Genomic DNA, 19,914 nt, shown 5'->3' with positions numbered 1-19,914 from the left:
AAACCAAAGATTTCAACATTCTTCACTGATTGGTGAATAGGTGTAACCCCTGTTGATATCAGTGGATTTATACCCATTTTGCTGAGTGCTAAATCTTGCCCTTCATGCCTTTGCAAACATTAATGTTTCTAGTGATGAAGGCAACATACAGAGCGGGGGAGTCGTATCATTGTGAAACCAGAACCAATCTCCGTAATTACCTTGACAGCTGTAAAATGTTGAACAGCCTTCAGAATTGTTATTAATTCTCCTGGAACGCTGTCAGGTTCTAATGTGCTTTCTTCTGCCTCCAAAGCTCTCAGGCAAACGTGAACATGACCAGGAATTCTTTGTGCCTGGTTTATATTCTGTGCTTCTCAGAATTCATCCTAACACAGTCTTAAGTAGAGAATATGGTCAGGGAAGTAGGTTACTTAAATAGAGCATATGCAAAATTGTGACTCTTCTTGCTCCTTGGTTTCAAAATGCCAAAGAATTATCCAGTCCACCTTGTTCCTTTAAAAGAAAAGCAACCGGGGTAGTGTATGAATTGTTCCCCAGGGGATTCTAACAGTGAGCAGCTATCTAGTAATGACTCACATCTTTTTGTGTAGAAAAAGGTCTCTCTTGGTCTGGCCTGTTCTAATTTTCCAGCTACTCAGCTTTGATAATGGTAGTTTTGTCACTCCCCTATTTTCTTTTCAATCAGTGGGTTGGTTGTTTTGGTTCCAGATTTCTCCATTTCATCTATTCTTTTACTATGACTATTTGGTAAATAGGTCTCTTGTTTTGTACTCTGTAGTTAGGACACAACCAATCACTTTCACAAAAGCAACCAGACTGTTTCCTGACAATCGCTTGAATCTTCCCAGGATTTCCCTGTCTCCAAGAAAACCAACAGAGACTCCATTACCAGTTTATTCACAAATCCAAAAGTTTTAAAAGTTTTCAACCAAATGCACTTCAAACTCAGTTATTCTTCACTAGGTGGGACTGATTATGAAAGACATGAACTGAATCAATTTTCTTATATTTTGGAAAAGGAATCTATATGTTCATGGTGACGTATAACACAATGTAGTCTTAAAATATATATTTAAGGGTCTAGATGTAACAGCTGTGATGGTAGATATAAACCCCACTTCTTTGGATTTGATACAATTAGATATCACTCCATAGGTTTGATTGTGAGATTGGGGTCTCAGAGTGTAAACTTTTTGGAGCACAGAACATGGGACAAATTTGGAGGTAAACCTAAAGGCATGTAAGATACTGTAATTTACACCTTTTTCCAACTCTATCAGCATTAGACCCCTTGGTATTTGCTTTGACCTCCTTAAGCTAAATTATGCTTTCTTATATTCATTCCTCAAGGTGTAAGATGTATCCTTTCATCCCTCTGTATTTGGATCTGATTGTCCATGTTTACTCACCATTTTGCTGGGTACCTAATAATCTCTAAATGCTAATTCTGTCTGGTGCCTAAATACCATGTAATGGGAAGCTTTTCAAATACAGGGTTCTATCCATGGTTCTAAATATTCAACAGTAAATTCTCTGGGTGGCATTCTGACCCTATTAAATCAATGATAAAACTCTCCTTTAAAATATTAACTATTCTTAAATATTCTTTTGCATCTATTTAAAGGGCTAGTTTCCTTCATTCTATATCGCAAAACAATTTCTTCTGGATTCATGAGGGAGTAGCACAACCAGTAATCATAGAATCATAGAACACTAGAACTGGAAGGGACCTCGAGAGGTCTTCGAGTCCAGTCCCCTGCCCTTATAGCAGGACCCAGTACTGTCTAGACCATCCCTGATAGATGTCTATCTAACCTGCTCTTAAATATCTTAAATGTCTCCCTACGCAACTTATTCCAGTGTTTAACCACCCTGACAAGCAGGAAGTTTTTCCTAATGTCCAACCTAAACCTCTCTTGCTGCAGTTTAAGCCCATTGCTTCTTGTCCTATCCTCAGAAGCTAAGGAGAACAATTTTTCTCCCTCCTCCTTGTGACACATGTTTAGATACCTGAAAACTGCTATCATGTCCCCTCTCAGTCTTCTCCTTTCCAAACTATAAACAAGCCCAAATCTTTCAGTCTTCCTTCATAGGTCATATTCTCTAGACCTTTAATCATTCTTGTTGCTCTTCTGTAATAATGAAAACAACTGTATCGGAGCTGATTTATACAAATACTTTGATCATTTTTAAAAGGCAATACTGGCTTTGATCATTTTTAAAAGGCATGTCATTTGCAGTAAGGAACCATGGACTTCAAGCATGGTGTTCTGACTGTAAACATGAATATATTTCCTAAACTAAAAAAATCTACACAAACTCTCACAAGTCTGGTTTCCACGATTTAACACTTTGTGGCAGTAGATTTGACAGAAATATAACTTGCTTGATTTTGATTATTCTGCATCTTTTTAACTGTTTTATTACACAAAAGCAGAAATAAAATAATTCAATGGCAATAATGGGATTGTGTCCACATTCTGTTGTCCTTGGATTTCATTTTGCTTTCAAGCTACCATCTGTACCGCGGCCTTTGCTTTAAAACTTGTTTGCCTTTCGGACAAAATGAAGAATAAATAGATGATCTTGATTCTTTGACTTTTAATGTTAAAAAACAAACCAACCAACTGTGAGTAGGGTTCTCAAAAGGGCTCAATGTTAGCTCCTCCTGTTCACGTCAGTGTGAATGTCACTGTTGGATTTAGTAGGAACAGACTTAGGTGAGCACTGGAGGTGAGAAAATTGCACCCTTTTTGAAAACTGGGAGGCTATCTGATACATTACTATGAAACTCTCTTTCTCTCTGTGCAATTGCACTGCAGTCGTGATCAGCAGAGGTGCCCACACCAGAGCACCCTTAATATAAATGAGTCCAGGCTGCTGAGAGACCATTTTCCATGATGGAAATTTGTGACTACATCCTTTAATGGGCCACACCTAAGCTGTGTCTTCATTGGCGCGATCTTGCACCAAAGCAGCCGCTTTTGCGCAAAAACATGCTGCCTGTCTACACTGGCGGGGAGTTCTTGCACAAGAAAACTGACGTTTTTATGTGTGAAATCAGTGCTTCTTGTGCAAGAACTATGATGCTCCCGCTCAGGAAAAAGCCCTCTTGCGCAACTGTTCTTGCACAAGAGGCCAGTGTAGACAGGCAACATGAATTTCCTGTGCAAGAAAGCCCGATGGCTAAAATGGCCATCGAAGCTTTCTTGCGCAAGAGAGCGTCTACACTGGCACGGATACTCTTGTGCAAAAGCACATCTCTTGCGCAAAGGCACATGCCAGTGTAGATGCTCTCTTGCACAAATAATTTAATGCAAGAACTCTTGGGTTAAAGAGTCTTTGTGCAAGATCATGCCAATGTAGACATAGCCCCTACAGATTTGGTACAGCAGGGAGATAGGACCGGAATGCACCTCATCAGTCAAGTTCAGAGCCCTGGTTCCTTGTGCAGCCAATCCATTCTATAATCCTGTTTATTAAATTATTAAGCTCCATGTTCAAACTCGTTACCCTTCCAGGCATCTTAAAAAGACCACCAACTCTCTTGGGTTCTTAAGGTGAGGATGGGCTAAAGTTTAGGAGGTTTATTATGTGTATTTATTGTATTACTGTAATTTCTGAGTGGTAATTATTTATGGCATTAAGGTGGGATGTTTTAATTTCAGATCCTCTTCTACGTTTCCTTTCAACGTGGGTTCAAGCAGCAAAACCTGTTCAGTGCATATCAATAGTGAGTGAATAATGCATCGCGTCAGAGTTTACACACACTCCGAACACCGGGGCAGCACACACAGTCCCTGCTGGATAAAGAGGCGATTTAATGATTTGGGGGGAGGGCTGTGGAATTTTTGGAGCATTCAAATTCCACATGCCTTGTTGACAAAGGGGAACGGGAATGAGGCTCCGTTTAGTTTTTATGGTAGTCGTTCTCTGGGCACATTCCAGCGCTGCCATTGAAAGCAGAATAATGTCACCAGGGGCCGTTTCCTACACACTGAACTGGGAGTGCTCAAAAATCTCAGCAGGAAGGCAACCGACTGAGGCCTGGGATCATACTGTGCTTCTTCGGCCTCATTGACACTTGTCCCAATGCTGGAACAAACAGTTACCAACCCTCTGCGAACACAGAGCAGCAACCGGAAAAAAGCCTGCCCAGCTAGGTTTGAATGTTACCATTATTGCCCTGCATAGATTTATTATCTGCGCCCAGGTATCATCGCCTGGCCTGACACTAACGCTGCAGCGCTGTCCCCACGGCCACTCCCAGGGCTCCTGGAGAAGCCGTCGTGTTCCCAGCTATTTGGCCAATGCTGAGGAAAGCATCAGCCAACTGCCACAGGACCTCGTGATGTCTGAGTAAACAAAGAAAACAGGCAGCACTATTCACACGAGGAGAGGTTGGCAGGATCCATCCTTTGGACTAGAGACAGGAGAAGAAAACTGTACAGGGCCAAATCCTGCCAGCTTTAACTCGCTTGCATTTGGGGCCGCGTGGAAACAGGCCATCCCGAGCATGATCTATACAAAGGCAACAAAAGCAGCACTGTACTTCAAGCACTCTGCAGCCTTGTGTGGATGAGAGGGGGAGACTGTGGTTTGCTCTCCTCCCAGTACTATAGGGCAGTACTATCCTTTTAAAATTAGTCATGTGTCATCCTTTAAATGCTTCCCCATGTGAGGGGTCGCTCATGCGATTCAGGCAGAGTCAGGGTTGTCTTGCTTGGAGTCTGTACAAGCTATCTCAGCATGAATCTACCAAAGACAATTGGGGGATAGACTGTGTATGCCTGGTCTCACTCTGGGTTCCAGAAATGCAGGGGCTGCAGCGTTGTCACAAAGAAGATACTCTCAGATGCCTGACTGTGGCAGAAAGCAAAATATTCCCTGCCCCTTTAGGGCACTGTGCAGCCCTGGTCTGTGAAGGGGATGGAGAGAGGTAGAGACAACGGCTACATCTAGACTGGCATGATTTTCCGGAAATGCTTTTAACGGAAAAGTTTTCCATTAAAAGCATTTTCGGAAAAGGGCGTCGGCACAGACGCTTTTCTGTAAAAGCACTTTTTGCGGAAAAGCGTCTGTGCCAATCTAGACGTGCTTTTCTGCAAAAAAGCCCCAATCGCCATTTTTGCGATCGGGGCTTTTTTGCGCAAAACAAATCTGAGCTGTCTACACTGGCCCTTTTGCACAAAAGGACTTTTGCCTGAACGGGACCAGCATAGTATTTCCGCAAAAAGCACTGATTTCTTACAGAAGGAAGTCAGTGCTTTTGCGGAAATTCAAGCGGCCAGTGTAGACAGTTGGCAAGTTTTTCTGGAAAAGCGGCTGATTTTACGGAAAAACTGGCCAGTCTAGACACAGCCAAGGGGTATGACTACACCACAAGGGGATTTCAAAATTAGTTATTTCGGAATAATAACAATTCCCGAAATAACTATTTTGAAATAGCACACCCACACTATGAGGTAGCCTCAAAATTAGTCCAAGGCAGGCTCTCCTAATGTGGACGTGCTACCTCGACTTAGAGTCCCCGGCAGCACTGGGAAGTCATTACTTTGAATGGCGCTGGGGAGAAACTATTTCAAAATAACAGCAGTGGAGCGTCCACACTATTGCTATTCCAAAATAGATATTTCAAGTTAGGCGTTATTCCTTCGTGGAATGAGAATTTATTATTCTGGAATAAGAAACCTGTTATTTCAAAATTATTTCAAAATAATGGGCTTGCTGTGTGGACGCTCACCTTGTTATTTTGAAATAATGCTGTAGTGTAGATATGCCCAAGGACACCAAGGGGAGAGAGTCCAGGTGAGAGATGACCAAGGGATGGCCCAGGGACTTAGCCATAGGAAAAGACAAGATGCTCTTGTTTTATGTAAGTAGCTGAGCATGCCCAGTGTAAAGCTTTATTCCAACAAATTGTCTAAGCCAATCTTTGCCTAAGAGGTGTGACAGGCAGAACATGTCTCTTCCCCTAATTTCACTCCCCATTCATGAATCTGAACTGAGAAGTTCTCCCTGGAAAGGCATTCACCTTTCAAAGAGGGCACGATGAGCAGGCACTGCAACAAATATACTGTGCTTATGCAATTACCCAAAGTGAGATTTGTTAAAAAATATAGTATTAGCTGCTTCATTGCTTGGACAGCATAAGCATATCTTAGATGCTGTTTACTCCAATGCTTAGAGATAAATGCTGGGGTAGTATAGATTGTAGCTCATGCCAGCTGAATAGTGAAGACATGAGTGAATGAAGTACATATTAGTAAACACTAGATGGAGAAGACAGAAGACATTAGGAAGAGAATTTACTTTTGACCATTTTTTTAATGGAAAACCATGTCTTATCCTAAGTGTATCTATTTCCCCAAGTTGGAAAAATTCATTTAAAGAAAAGAAATCATTGTGATTTGTTTATATGCAAAAAATTCTCCCTTTACATATATCTACTGTTACTTTGGGTACATCTACACTGTACGGCTATTTCGGGATACCAAAGGTCTACCCTGCCTATTATTTCAACATATTTTTTGAAATAACGGGCATGCTATTTTGTCATCCCCCTCCACCACCAGCCTTCCATCCGAGAAAAACAGAAAATACTGGTATTTTCTGGGTTTTTTTACCGGACAGAGGCGGAGAAAACCGGACTGTCCGGGTGAAAACTGGACACCTGGCAACCCTAGCAGGGTGAAGGAGTGGGGCGGAGGAGGGAAAGAGGAAGGAGGCTTTATTGGCTGCCCCTGCCACCAGCAAAATATCTCAGCTGCTATTGGTTTGGAAACTGGCCAATGGGAGCTGAGAGATGTTGCCGAGGGGTGGGGCAGAGCACAAAGCCTCCTTCCTCGCTCCCAGAACAGAGAAACCACATTTAAAGCAGCTGCTACTGCACTGTGCTTAGGAGTCCTAGCGAGGCAGCCCCGGTGGCTTGGCGGGCCACATCTGGCCCATTGGCAGCCTCTTGCCCATCTCTGCTCCAGAGACTGGTCCACTGGGGTGATCAATGTCCAGATTGCCAAGTGGTTGGTGGTGAGCCATGATGGGAGAGCATCAGATCCTATGACTTGTGGAAAGAAAACATGAACTGCATAAGACTTTCTGAGGCTTGAAAAAGGCACCGCCCAATCCCAGAATCCATCCATAGGTTTTAACTGTAAAATAAAAAATTCCACGTTCATTGATTCCACGGGGCGTAGAGCTGTGCTGAATGGGCATTTCCGCAGTGGCTTTTGAAGAATTCTCACCATACCTGTCTTGTGCTCCCTGCATAACATGGGAGCAGAGAAAGGGTGATCTGAGATAAGATTTCCAAGTGAGAAGGTTAATGATGATAGCCGGGAACTGACAGCGGGTCATAGGAAACCTGGGATCGTGACAATTGCATAATGAAGATTTTTAAAAAAATAGCCTCTAGCGTGTCTTTCCAAGACTGAACATTTGCTTGCAAAATCAGACCCTAAAGAGAATGGCTTCCTGCACGTATCTGTTGTTTTTACTTGCTCTTATAAAATAAATACCCTTCCATTCCTGGGAATTTCCAGGGCTCAATGCAGTAGAGTATAATCCCCTGGATAATCTACACCCTATGGGGAATGTTAAGGATGTGTGCCATATCCTTTGTCGGGTGTAAGTGGAGCCATGCTGACTTATGCCAGCTGAGGATCTGGCCTTGTATTTTACCTGGGCCTTTCTTGTGTGCTTGTTTAATGCAACTCAAGGCCACGAATGAAAATAAATAATAAAATTTAAAAAAACAATTCATGGCTGGCTACATTTGTGCTCGCAGCCCACGCCTGTCCGAACAGGAGTTAGGCAGGACAAAGCACAATGGACTTCCTCGCCTTTATTGCTTTCATTCACTTCATGTCATGCCAAGGAAGGTTGATTATAGGAAATTCTAATAATTAATCGCTGATGTTTTTGACTGCTGTTCCCAAGGGATTTACACAAACCTGCAATGGTTGTTCTGTAGGATGCTCTTTTTGGAACAGTTGTAGATAACATATACCCTCCTCGTGACTGCTTTTGGATGGCCTGGGCTTGATATTGTTTTTGTTTTAAAGCAAAGAACAGTATTTTTTCCCCTTTAAACAACAGTCATCTGTTTCCTCCCGTCCCTTGTAAAACTTTCTTCTTTTATCAGGCACTTGCAGCAAATTTGCTTTGTGTTCGGGGAAGAAATATACTCTCTCAGGCACTGTAACCCTGCAGATAATAAGCTCTGCACAACATAATAAACCTAATAAACCATAATAAAGCATTATTTCAACCTTTAAAGGGTTAAAATTAGTCTTGAAGTTTAGAACACAAGTGGTTTCGAACATGGTGATTTCTTGTGTTCCTATTGGTTTGTTTTATTTTATAGATCAAATGCTCATGATACCGATTTTTTTTTTAAATAAACAGAAAAGAATACAAAGAACAGAACATATGAATAGAGATCTCTAGGCTGAAAATGACAGAAAGACAGACAGATTATCCTTTTATTACCCAGAAAAAAACATAATTTTGTAAGGTCTTCATTTTCTAACTGAGCTATGTATTTCCATATCATGGAAACAGCAGGACTCATTGGAATTATACTGAGAATTAATTTGGCTTTAAGTGTGGTAACCTCCACATTTAAGTTCATTAATAGAAGCAAGAGAGAAGCAAATGCAGGTGGAAGGCTGTTTCTCATTGATTCAAAAAAGGAGAGCATTTATCAAGTCCACATTTTATGATGTGCTGCATTACTAGGATGAAACATTTTGTTCTAGTTTCACTGCCTGGTATTTAAGGTGTATTTGCAATTTTAAACCTAGGATTCTTAACAAGCCTTTGCCATTGCATCTTTTTGCATCTATCGTGGTGCATTGTTTTATGGAATGGCATTTGAACCTCCTTCATCCCCTGGAGAAACTCAGATGAATCATGTCAATAGCACAGTTGAATCCACTGCTGCTCAGTTCCTCCAATTTCCTCATTTGGGTTACCAACTTCTCTTTGAAAGTAACCTTGCAGAAAACCTGCCTGCTCTCAAACAGGTCATGCCCCATACATCTGCACACATGGAGAGCTGGGATCACACGCCTGCCTAACCATAACCTAAAATGTTGCTCATTGACGGCAGTATGCCATATCTATGAGATAGAAGCCACAACAAACCAAATACATCTCCGTGAGAAATCCGTTTGCTGAATGTAACTTTTAACCTGGTAGTTTATGTAGCAGACAAAGGAAAGACTGATGTGGGAAACTTTTCTTCTGCACATTTTTTGCTATTATTCTGTTAACTAACAAATATTTGCTAAATATCACTGTGCTGAATACTTGGCATTTTTTTTCCGGGTGACTCAGAGCTCCATCTCAAATGGGTTTAAGATAATAATTAGGAAATAAACAGAACTCACATGTGAAAGATCACTGAATCTAAAGCTATTTTAGAGGCTTTGGGATTGTATGCAATCTTATTGTGGCAATACAACATAATCTACTCCCTCTACATCATTCTCCCTAAGGCCAGGTCTACACTAGGGGAAAAAGTTGAACCAAGGTATGCAACTCCAGTTACATGAATAGCAAAGCAGGAGTCAATGTACCTTAGTTCAAAATTCCCCATGCCCACTGCCAGGGATCGATGGGAGAAACTCTCCTGTTGACATCCCTTACTCCTCACGGCTCAGTAGAGTACCAGAGTCGATGGGAGTGCTACCAGAGGTTGATTTAGTGGATCCTTATTAGACCTGCTAAATTGACCCCCAGGAGATTGATCTCTGCAGCATCAATCTCCCAGTAAGTGGAGACAAGACCTAAGACAAGGCCCCAGGACTTCCTCTTCATCCCAACCTTGATAAAAGTCCAGTTTCTTGGTCTGAATTATCTAACCTCACTACCAACCCACTCCCAGCACATTAGCAAGTTTTCCCGCTGTCAAAAGTCTCTTGACCTCTTTCCATAAAGCCCCTTAACTAGCTCCTGAACTGACTGGGAGTTTTCTTGGGCTCACTTATGGAAGGCGAATCAGGATACACACAGCAGAGTTGGGAATGGCATACCTACAAGGAGGTTTCTCCCACCAATCAGACTCTCTGTTGATTTCGTCACTTACATGAATCTGTTAACAACTGTACCATTCACTGAGGCTGCGTCTAGACTGGCAAGATTTTGCGCAAATACTTTTAACCGAAAAGTTTTTCCGTTAAAAGTATTTGCGCAAGAGAGTGTCTACACTGGCATGGATGCTTTTGTGCAAATGACATCTTTTGCGCAAAAGCATCCGTGCCAGTGTACACGGTCTCTTGCGCAAGAAAGCTCCGATGCCCATTTTAGCCATCGGGCTTTCTTGAACAAGAAATTAATGTGGCTGTCTACACTGGCCCTCTTGCGCAAGAATACTTGTGCAAGAGGACTTATCCCTGAGCGGGAGCATCGGAGTATTTGCGCAAGAACCACTGATTTTGTACAGTACAATGTCAGTATTCTTGCGCAAATACTTGCAGCCAGTGTAGACAGTCTAGACGCAACCTGAGTTTTCACAGGTGAGAGCAAAGCTCCTGCAGCAGGAAGCCACTTGAGCAGGCTTACTCTTCCACTATGAAATATCCATTTCAGATGAGATCTTCAGAAACAACTAATCAGCATAAGGGCCTCATTTTTGGATGCTCAACTTCAGGCACCTTAAAGGCCCCTGATTTTCATAGCTGGGTGTTGAGAACTTTCTGAAATTCAGCTCCCAGTAAGGTGTCCCAAGTGGGCACCCAAAAACTGAAGCATCAAAAATCATTGGTTGCTCTTGGAAATCTTGGCCTGCAGGCAGGGAGGCTGACAGCTTCCGCAGGTACCCAAGCAAGGGGGCGGTGCTGCACCCTGGAAGGGGAGGGGCCTCAGGAAGAAGGGGCAGGAGCAGAGGCAACCAGCCCTTAGTGCCACCCAGAGCACAGTGCTGGCTCCCCCCCTGCAGCCCTCAGAGCCACACAGAACCTCAGGCTCCTTTGAATCACCAGGCCACAGGGCAACTGCTCTCTTGGCCCTACCCTGTTGGCAGACCTGCCTATATGTAACTAGGCTCTGCCACTTAAATGAATTGGATCACAATGTGGCGTGTTCATTAGCTACAAAGTAATGGAACTGCATGTGGAATGAGCTCCGTTCCTAGGTGAGACCTATGCTTAGGGTCCAGTAATGCTGAATTTACTGGTGCAAGGACATTCTGCTGCTCTTGTGCATAGTTTTGAGTCCTACCTTCAATATCCAATGCACAGTATATTAACCCACACACCCTAGTGTGGTTCACTGAACCATGGAATGGCACTTAGACCACATACAGCAAGAGCTAAGAACAAGGGAGATCTATAGCCTAAGTCAGTGTTTCCCAATTGGTGCTCCGCAGAACTCTGGGGTTCTGTGAAGCAAAAGTAGGGTTCTGCGAGAATGCGGCACTCCCCCCCCCCCCCCTAAAGAGACAAAGTCTATTTTTCAGCTTTTTTTTTTTTTTTTGGCTTGAAAAATTTTACTCTTACAACCCTAGGGGTTCCTTGAAATTCTTTTAAGCTGAAAAGGGTTCCATGACCAAATAAAATTGGGAAACACTGGCCTAAAATATAAGGCAGCTGGCTTAATAGCTCAAGCTGTAGCTGCTCCTATATTAAGCTCCAGAAGTCCCAGGTTCAAATCTGCCTGGTGGTGGTTCCATATACCATTAATAATCAACTTTCCTGAAGCAGTAGGGTTAAGCAAAACATATTAGTTACAACGTAGGGCTGTAATTAATGATCATTCTGTGAAATAAATGAAGCAGGCTGGCAAATGATTCTGGGAATAGGTATCACAAAAGAACTATCCATGAAGTTGCTTACAGTTCTCTTTCTAATACAGCACTTGCTTTCATATTGATTTGGCAGCTTTTTGTTAACTTACAACCTCATTCAAATAAGGTGTAGTCTACAAGAGCTATGATCCCACTCCAGGCTGGTTGAAACAACAAAAAATATTGGAAGTGAAACCTTCTTTTCTCACTTCCCAGTTATAAACTAGGCTGCTAGGGAGAAAACAATTTCCTCAATTCAGCTCTCACAGTTGGGTTTATTATCTTCCAGCCAATGAAAACAAATAAATAAAATGTCCTAATATATAGGAAGTCAATTTAATGGAAGCCTGCTGAGACTAGCTTCCACAATTTACAAAGGAAAGTGAACACTGGCATTATTTAAGAGAGTGGGGCTAATTATTCTCTTGTTGTGTATTAACCTCTTCAGTTCTCAGCCCTTACTAACAAAAACCAAAAATAACAGACAACAGTCATCAGGGTGACTTTGAGGCCCTACATCCTATTGAAAATCAAGAGAGATTTAAGCCACTTAATTGCTTAGGCATTTTTCAAAATTATCCATTTTATTGGTTCAGAAATTAAGGCCAAGGTATTTGACTAGAGATTTAGGGTTTCTCAATTTGGGGATTCCCAACTTGAGATATTTTACAAGGAACTCTCAGTGGCCGTGCACATGCCTCCTTAAAATCAGGCCTCCTTAAAATGTCTCGGTTTAGTCAATCAAACCCTGTAGACACCCAAAAATCACTAGTCGCTTTTGAAAATCTTGATCTAAGGCTGTGTAATTTTTACCACACTACATACCTTCCTGCTTTCTACATGCCTCATCCCAATTACATTGAGCCTATTACGTCCTTTAAAAAATAATTAATTTGAATGGCTCGTTCCTGGAAGATGCTGGTTTGACAACAGGGGAGATGAAAGTTGCCATTATTTGCCTAGAATGGGGACAATGCAAATAGTGCTATAGGACAATCTTCCCCATAGAGTACCTCAACCTGTTCCTAGATATGCCTATCACCTTAGGAGCAGGTCTGCACTAGAAACACTAATACACATATCACAGCAATAGAAAACAATGGAGTAGCTGCACTTGTACTAAGCCATTAACATAGGGTACATCTAGACTACAGGGTTTTGGCGACAGAAGCTTTGTCGACAGATAATGTCGACAAAGCTTCTGTCGACAAAGAGCGTCTAGACTACATTCAGTTCTGTCGACAAAGCAAGCTGCTTTGTCGACATAACAGTGTGGACGCAAAGGACAGTTTAGATGCAATAATGCCTTCTGTCAACAGAACTCTGTCGACAAAAGGAGTTATTCCTCGTAAAATGAGGTTTACCAGCGTCGACAAAACTGCTGAGTTCTGTCGACGTTATATCGACAGAACTCAGCAGTAGTGTAGATGCAGGTTTAGTTTTGTCGACAAAAGTGGACTTTTGTTGACAAAACCCTGTAGTCTAGACACACCCATAGATAGGGCTCCAGTGATTTTACCAGATTTTCATGATGTGAACGAAAAAAACCGGAGACCTATCAACACTATCACTTGTTACTAGTGCTAAGGCAGCAGCTGCACCATTAATGAAAGTTGCACTCATTTTTCTAGTTAGAAAGGCCTGGTTGGGTGAGAAAACAATTTAGTGTCCATGCTTATCCTGGCTGAAACTGCTAACAAGTGGTATCTTTTGTAGTATGGACACCTTTACACTGAAAACAAAATAAAGGCCATCAAATTAATTTCCCAAATGTCTCCAAAGACTTATGAGAAGGTAACTTTCACAGGTCAGGTAGTCTCATGAAATGTTCATTTTCAAATCTCTGTTTAATTCCCATTAATACATTCATTATTCAAAGAGGGCGAGGGATGAAAGATGTTAATATTGCTATTGGTTTGAGTGTTTTATTTATGCAGGACATTCTGTCCAAAGCTAAATTAAATATACATTTGAAAGATATATTTCCCATAAAGGTAACAGAATATATACAACCATTTACACAATCTCTGATCAACTTCTCATCTGAATATGCAATATATCACTTTTGTCATCCACTAAGAGGTCTGTTTTCAGCAGAGGGTACATTTGTAACATTATAGACGCAATGAACACGAAATTAAGGCATACATATACTGCAGTTCAGGAATATTACAGGTTTTTTTATGCAGTTTTGCAAGCAGTTGCTGCTTTGTTAGATTCAGGAAGTCACGTTTGCAGGACAATGAAAACCAAAAGGGAAAACAATGAAAAGGAAAATGTAGTTTAAAAAACAGGCAATTTGCTGGAACAAGATGTGATTCTGCATGGAATTGTGTTTCTATATTGTTACTGAACCCCTAGAACAAGCAACATCTGGGAGCCCTTTCTGCTTGTCTGATACAAAAAAGAGAGAGAGAAGGAGAGAGAGAGAGATTCATCCATTTGCAATGGTCAGTATTCACTTGTAATATTAATGAAATAGAACCACTCAAGTGGGTGGATCATAGCCTAGGGCCTGTGCGTGGTATGATCAGCGATAATGGGAACGCCTTGTAAGGTGCAGAAGAATTAGATCTAAATGTCTCAGCACCTTGGTCCCAGGCTCAAGATAATCCTTCATCAAATTTAGGAGAAGGATTACTTAACATCTTTCATCAGTGATTGCTCTCCCTGGAGAGGTATCTCTAAGCTCTGGAAATTGAACCTTCCAGTGTCTTTTATCCAGGTTGGTGGCTGTTGTGTGAGCCCTGAGGGGGATAGATGGATGTTAACAGTGCCCAGAAACTCAGAGCCTCAGGCAGGTCATGAAGCACCATGCTGTAGGAGTGAAGGTTAATCAATATATACATGCAGCAGCTTTGTGGAATTGTACTTAGCCCATTTATTTCTGGCTTTTTCATTACATTTCATTCATTTGCCTGTCTCTTCTATCTGGATGAACCAGGACTTGGATTTTATTCAGGTAAATGGATTTCAGATAAACAAGGGACTTGTCACAGCAAATGGTACGTGTGGGTGGACATAACAATTACAAATAACAGATCTCCTTGAATCAGAGGGAGTTGGGTCTATAGGATTTTGCTGCAATGAAAAACAAATTTAAGTGAAAATACTTCCCAGTCACAGAAGAGATTCAAAGCGCTGTACAGTCAGGTTTGGAGAAAGACTCAGAAGTTCATATTCTTACCTACATTCCTCAACTGTTCTCCTTTTACCCTTTCAGGCCTAACCAAAACATTCCCTCCTTCCCTGGTTCTAAGCTCCCTTTGTCTTGGATCCCAACTTCCTCTCTCTTACAACCTGAAGATTCCCTACATCTTTCCTGATACTAAATAGCTCTCCGATGTCCAACAGACCTTCTACTTTTATAGAAGGTGTTCTTGGGGTTGACACTCTTTCTACAAGGGTCCAATCAGGTGTTATTTGAAATCTCACATGCATGTGAGGTTTTCCAGCATCAAGGGCTAACAAAGAGATTTTCTCTATGATAGCTGATCCCAGAGATTCATCACCAGCTTCTTTGCATTTCTATAATCCCTTAAAAAACAGCAATTGATCAAGCCTCGCAACACACCTATGAGGTAGATATTATTATCCCCATTTTGTAGATTAGGAAACCTAAGCACATGGGGTTAAGTGACTTGGCAAAGGCCATATACATGTAGCAGAGCCAGGAATAGAAACCAGGTCTGCCAATTCCAGATGATCTTTACTTTAATGGAAGATTTTGATCTCACAATGTTTAAATATCCTAACCCACCTCATCAGACCAGCAGAGATCCTGATATGTAACGGCAGAAGGCCTCTTGGGAATTGGAAGCAAGGGAGGAAGAGGGTACATAGCCAAAGATTTTTTAAACTAAAAAAGTTTCTATTTTGGTTTGATGTCCTGGCTCGCATTCAGACAAGCCCCTCAATCTATTGCTAATGATAATTTCCCTAGGAGTGTAGATATTTCTGTGTAGTTGTCTCTTCTGCTATAACTTGTCTGAGTACATGCAAATATGAAATTAAGTTTTAATCTGAAAATTCAATCTGAAAAATTCTACTGTTTATTACTGACTGAAAAGCAGGCAGTAAATATTAAATGTTGATGAAGTGAATAAGTGGAAAAAAATGGATATTCCTAGGTTTCCATTTTGAACGTAAAAACAGATATTAAAAATCCCTCATCAGAACTTATTTTATGATAGTTGCTTCCAAAGGTATATCAATAAATTATAAAGTCACCACCATTTCCCTGTTGCCTTTTCATTAGTAAATAGTATTGTTAGTTTCTTTTAAAGTTTTTGTTCCATAGTTCCTGTGATTGATCTGTCCCAGTTCTGCACATTTCATTGATAATGTAACCCTCACACAGTTCATTCATGAACCCCTAACCCTGGGCTTAACAGCCTCTCTATACATTGCAAGAATATGTTTTCGCACATGCATTTTATTTAATTATCAGGAACATTACATATCACAGATATATGCATCTTAAATGTAGAACATTAGGGCTCCTCTGTGTGTTTTTTTTAAACAATAGTGATGAGGCTTAGTATCAGAGGGTATGTTTACACTGCATTCCTCTTTCGAGAGAGGAATGCAAATGCAGTCAAGTGAAATTGCAAATGAAGCGCGGATTTGAATTTTCTGTGCTTCATTTGCATAATAGCGTCCGGGTGCTTTTTTGAAATACCCTATTTCAAAAGAAAAAACACAGTCTAGATGGGGTTATTTAAAAAAAAACCCTTTCTTTTGAAATTACCCTTACTGCTTAAAAAATGAAGTTTAAGGGTTATATCGAAAGACGGGGTTTTTTCGAAATAATCCTGTCTAGACAGCGTTTTTTCTTTCTAAATGGGGTATTTTGAAAAATCTCTTCTTTTGAAATAACCCTTAAACCCCATTTTTAAGAAGTAAGGGTTTTTTCAAAAAAAGGTTTTTTTTTCAAAATAACCCCATCTAGACTGAGTTTTTTCTTTTGAAATACGGTATTTCGAAAAAGAGCCCGAACGCCATTATGCAAATGAAGCACGGGAAATTCAAATCCGCGCTTCATTTGCAATTTTGCTTGGCTGCATTTGCATCCCTCTCTCGAAAGAGGAATGCAGTCTAGACATACCCTTAGACTTTATCTACCCAGAAAAGTTGTACAGCTTTAGCTAGATCAGAATATTTCACATGGTGCAATGTTCCTGGTGTGGATGCTGTTAGAACAGTATAGAAACGCTTATACCAGCATAGCATATTCCACCCATGTCTACACTAGAACCACTTACCTGTATAGGAATGCCAGTATACTATACAAACAAAGTAGCCTGGTCTATACTGAAAAATGATATCAGCAAAGCTATGTTTGCCCACCTGATGGACATCTCTATGGCAACATCATTCCAGTATAGATGCAGTTATGATGAGGAAAGAGAGATTCCACCAAGACAGATAATTATGCTCAGGCTAGGGTATTCACCTGGAGAGGGCAGGGTGGCGGGTTCTAGTCCCTCACACCCAGCGGGAGGCGAGATATAGAGCACCCTGAAAGCAAGGTGGTGGGGTGGATTCTGGCATGGCTGGGATTCCCTGAGGAGAGCAGGGTGGTGGGTTCTATTCCCTCATACCCACCCACCCAGGGAAAGGCGAGATGCAGTTATGATGAAGAAAGAGGGACTCCACCAACATAACTAATTCTGTTCCTACACCAACAGAAGTTCTGTCAACATAGCCTGTGTCTACATTACCATGGCTATGGTGGCACAGGAACATCAACAAAGCTCTACAAACATAGCCGCTGTAGTGTAACAATATCTCTGGTGTGGACAAAGCCATGCTAGCAATGCTGCGCTTTGTCCTGATATAGTAAAAGCATTCCCATTGGTGAAACAAGCTAGAGCTGTAAAAGCAAAGTGTTGTCTGTATGGCTATATCCACTCTCAGAGCTTCTCCTGGACCAGCTATGTTGGTTAGGGATTCCACCTCTCCAAAAACTGGCATAGCTAAGGTGGCAGATGTCTATAGCATAGACACAGCTTTCTGTACAGGAATCAGAATAAATTCAATGGGTATAGTGACCCTTCTATTCATATAACTTGCTTCCACCTTTTTAATGATATCAGTGAATATTGTATCTCTAGATAGTAACACTAATATACAGAGTGTGTAGACCAGGCCATATAGCACATGACTCAAATGTTAATAACCAATTTGCTGAAAGTGTGAACTACAAAAATGAGTGAGAAGAAGATAACTTTTTTCTCTAGCAAGGCTGCACTTTTGCAACTTGGTAAAGAACAAAGTCAGGGGGAGGAAAGAAAAGCCAATACCAAAGACATCTGGGAGCAGCTTCATTTGTCTGATCTTTGGAGAAACTGATGAGATGCAAAATGGATCGAACAATGTAACTCAAGAAGTGGACAGCATTACTGCTTGGTCCGAAAGCTTGGTTTGGCAGTGGAGGTTCTTTCTGTTTTCATGGATTGTGCATAAAAGAAAATGACAAAGAATTTAGGCAAATGGCATTTACATAATGGATGAAATATCTGAAGTGCCAGGTGAAATTCTTCCTGCCTGCAGGCAGCATGTCACTTGGCTTCACCGTGAACTGCAAAAGTGGCCAGGCGTTTTCACCCTGCTTTTCTTACTGGTCAGAGTAGGAAGGTGCTGCGCTTGCGGTTTTCCTTTATTTCAGTTCAGTCACAAGATGGGTTCTGTGCCATTCCAGTCAATAGCAGCCCCTTTCCACCTACGGACAGAAGAGATAATTTTATTCTAATAGGTTAATGTTCTACCTGGAGTGGTGTCTTCCCAAAGAGTGAATAACTGGTGTGGGCCCATTAATGACAGCCACTCGCTTCATGTATTGCACAGGAATCTACTTCTCTGAAACAACTGCTTCAAGTGGACTCCACTGGCAAAGAGGGCCTCAAATTGAATTGGCCTGGAGGCTGAGCCATCTCTTACTTGATTTCTGACCTTAATATTCAAGTGTGTGACTTCAGAGGCACCTGAGGGAGTTAGGTTCCCAATTCTGATTTAATTTCAATGGGATTTAGCGCTGTCCCCACCCTTAGACTCCCTTTCAAATCCTAGTTTACAGTCTAAATCCCAGGCTTCTTAATTTGTTTTCTGGGGATAATATTACTAATCTTATTTAAACTTTGTTACGGCCAAGTATCAGATAAAACAAAGGGGACCACACTTGAAACCCCCTTATCTTCCTCCTCTACTGTCATTAGAGGCACACACTTAGACCAAATAGTTGTTCCTGTTATATACTGCTTTTTGCCCTGACCTGTCCCCGCCCCTGGGGAACAAAAAACGATCTGACATATCATCTTTCCTGCAGTCTCTTACGGAGCTCTATAACGATTAACTCTAAGCAACTATTACTGCTCTAAACTCACAAATGCCACTAGGCAATTAGCACATTCCTAAATAGACAGGCCTCTGCAGAGGTGATTTCTGCTTGTAAGCCTAAGTCTAAGAAAATATACAGGTTGCACCTCTAGAAACCGGAACTCTCTGATCAGGCAACATTGGATGTTCCAGGATCAGAGAGTCCCTGCACGCTGCTGGAGAATGGGGGTGAGGCAGGAGCTGGGCATTATGTGTGTGGGGGGGGGGAGGGAGGCAATGCGCGGCCAAGCTGGGCTGCAGGTGGGGAGTGGGAGCTCGGGCAGCTCAGCTGGGCTGGGGGGGAGGGAGGAGCCAGCGTGCGGCTCTGCTGGGCTGCAGGATCTAGGAGCCAGCATGCAGTTCAGCTGGGCTGTGGGGGGAGGAGGCTCAGCTGGAATGTGGGGAAGCCAGGAATCCCAGTGGTGGGGAGGCAAGACAGAGAGAGGCCAGCAGAAAGGGGGCCAGAAATGGCTTCCCACTCTGGCGACAGAGGCATGTCGATTAGACTACCCGGCATAGGAAAATGAAGCGTCGATTTAAATAATTGCCGCTTCATTTACATTTAAATGGCTGCCGCGCTGACCGATCAGCTGTTTGTCGGCTCAGCGCAGTAGTCTGGACGCTCCGCGGTCGACATCAAAGACATTTGTTGACCTCCCAGGTATGCCTCATCCCAGGACAAACAGCTGATCGGCTCAGCGCGGCAGCCATTTAAATTTAAATGAAGTGGTGATTATTTAAATCAC

The 19,914-nt window shown here is 41.9% G+C and overlaps 1 protein-coding gene across 3 annotated transcripts in view; it reads right to left on the bottom strand.

The window, feature by feature from the left end:
- Positions 1-13,702: 13,702 nt before the first annotated feature.
- Positions 13,703-19,914, bottom strand: part of MINDY4 (MINDY lysine 48 deubiquitinase 4) — a 118,470-nt gene continuing 112,258 nt past the window's right edge. For all 3 annotated transcript variants that reach the window (XM_025183364.3, XM_006120582.5, XM_006120581.5), the window contains one exon: positions 13,703-18,515. In XM_025183364.3, coding sequence (XP_025039149.3) covers positions 18,467-18,515 — 49 coding nt within the window. In that variant the 3' untranslated portion in view covers positions 13,703-18,466. The remainder of the gene's footprint in view (positions 18,516-19,914) is intronic.

The sequence above is a fragment of the Pelodiscus sinensis genome, chromosome 2 (assembly GCF_052426305.1).
Source record: "Pelodiscus sinensis isolate ZL-2025 chromosome 2, ASM5242630v1, whole genome shotgun sequence".
NCBI lineage: Eukaryota > Metazoa > Chordata > Testudines > Trionychidae > Pelodiscus > Pelodiscus sinensis.
The sequence above is the reverse complement of the archived record's forward strand: the minus strand, read 5'-3'. Positions and strand labels throughout refer to the sequence as shown.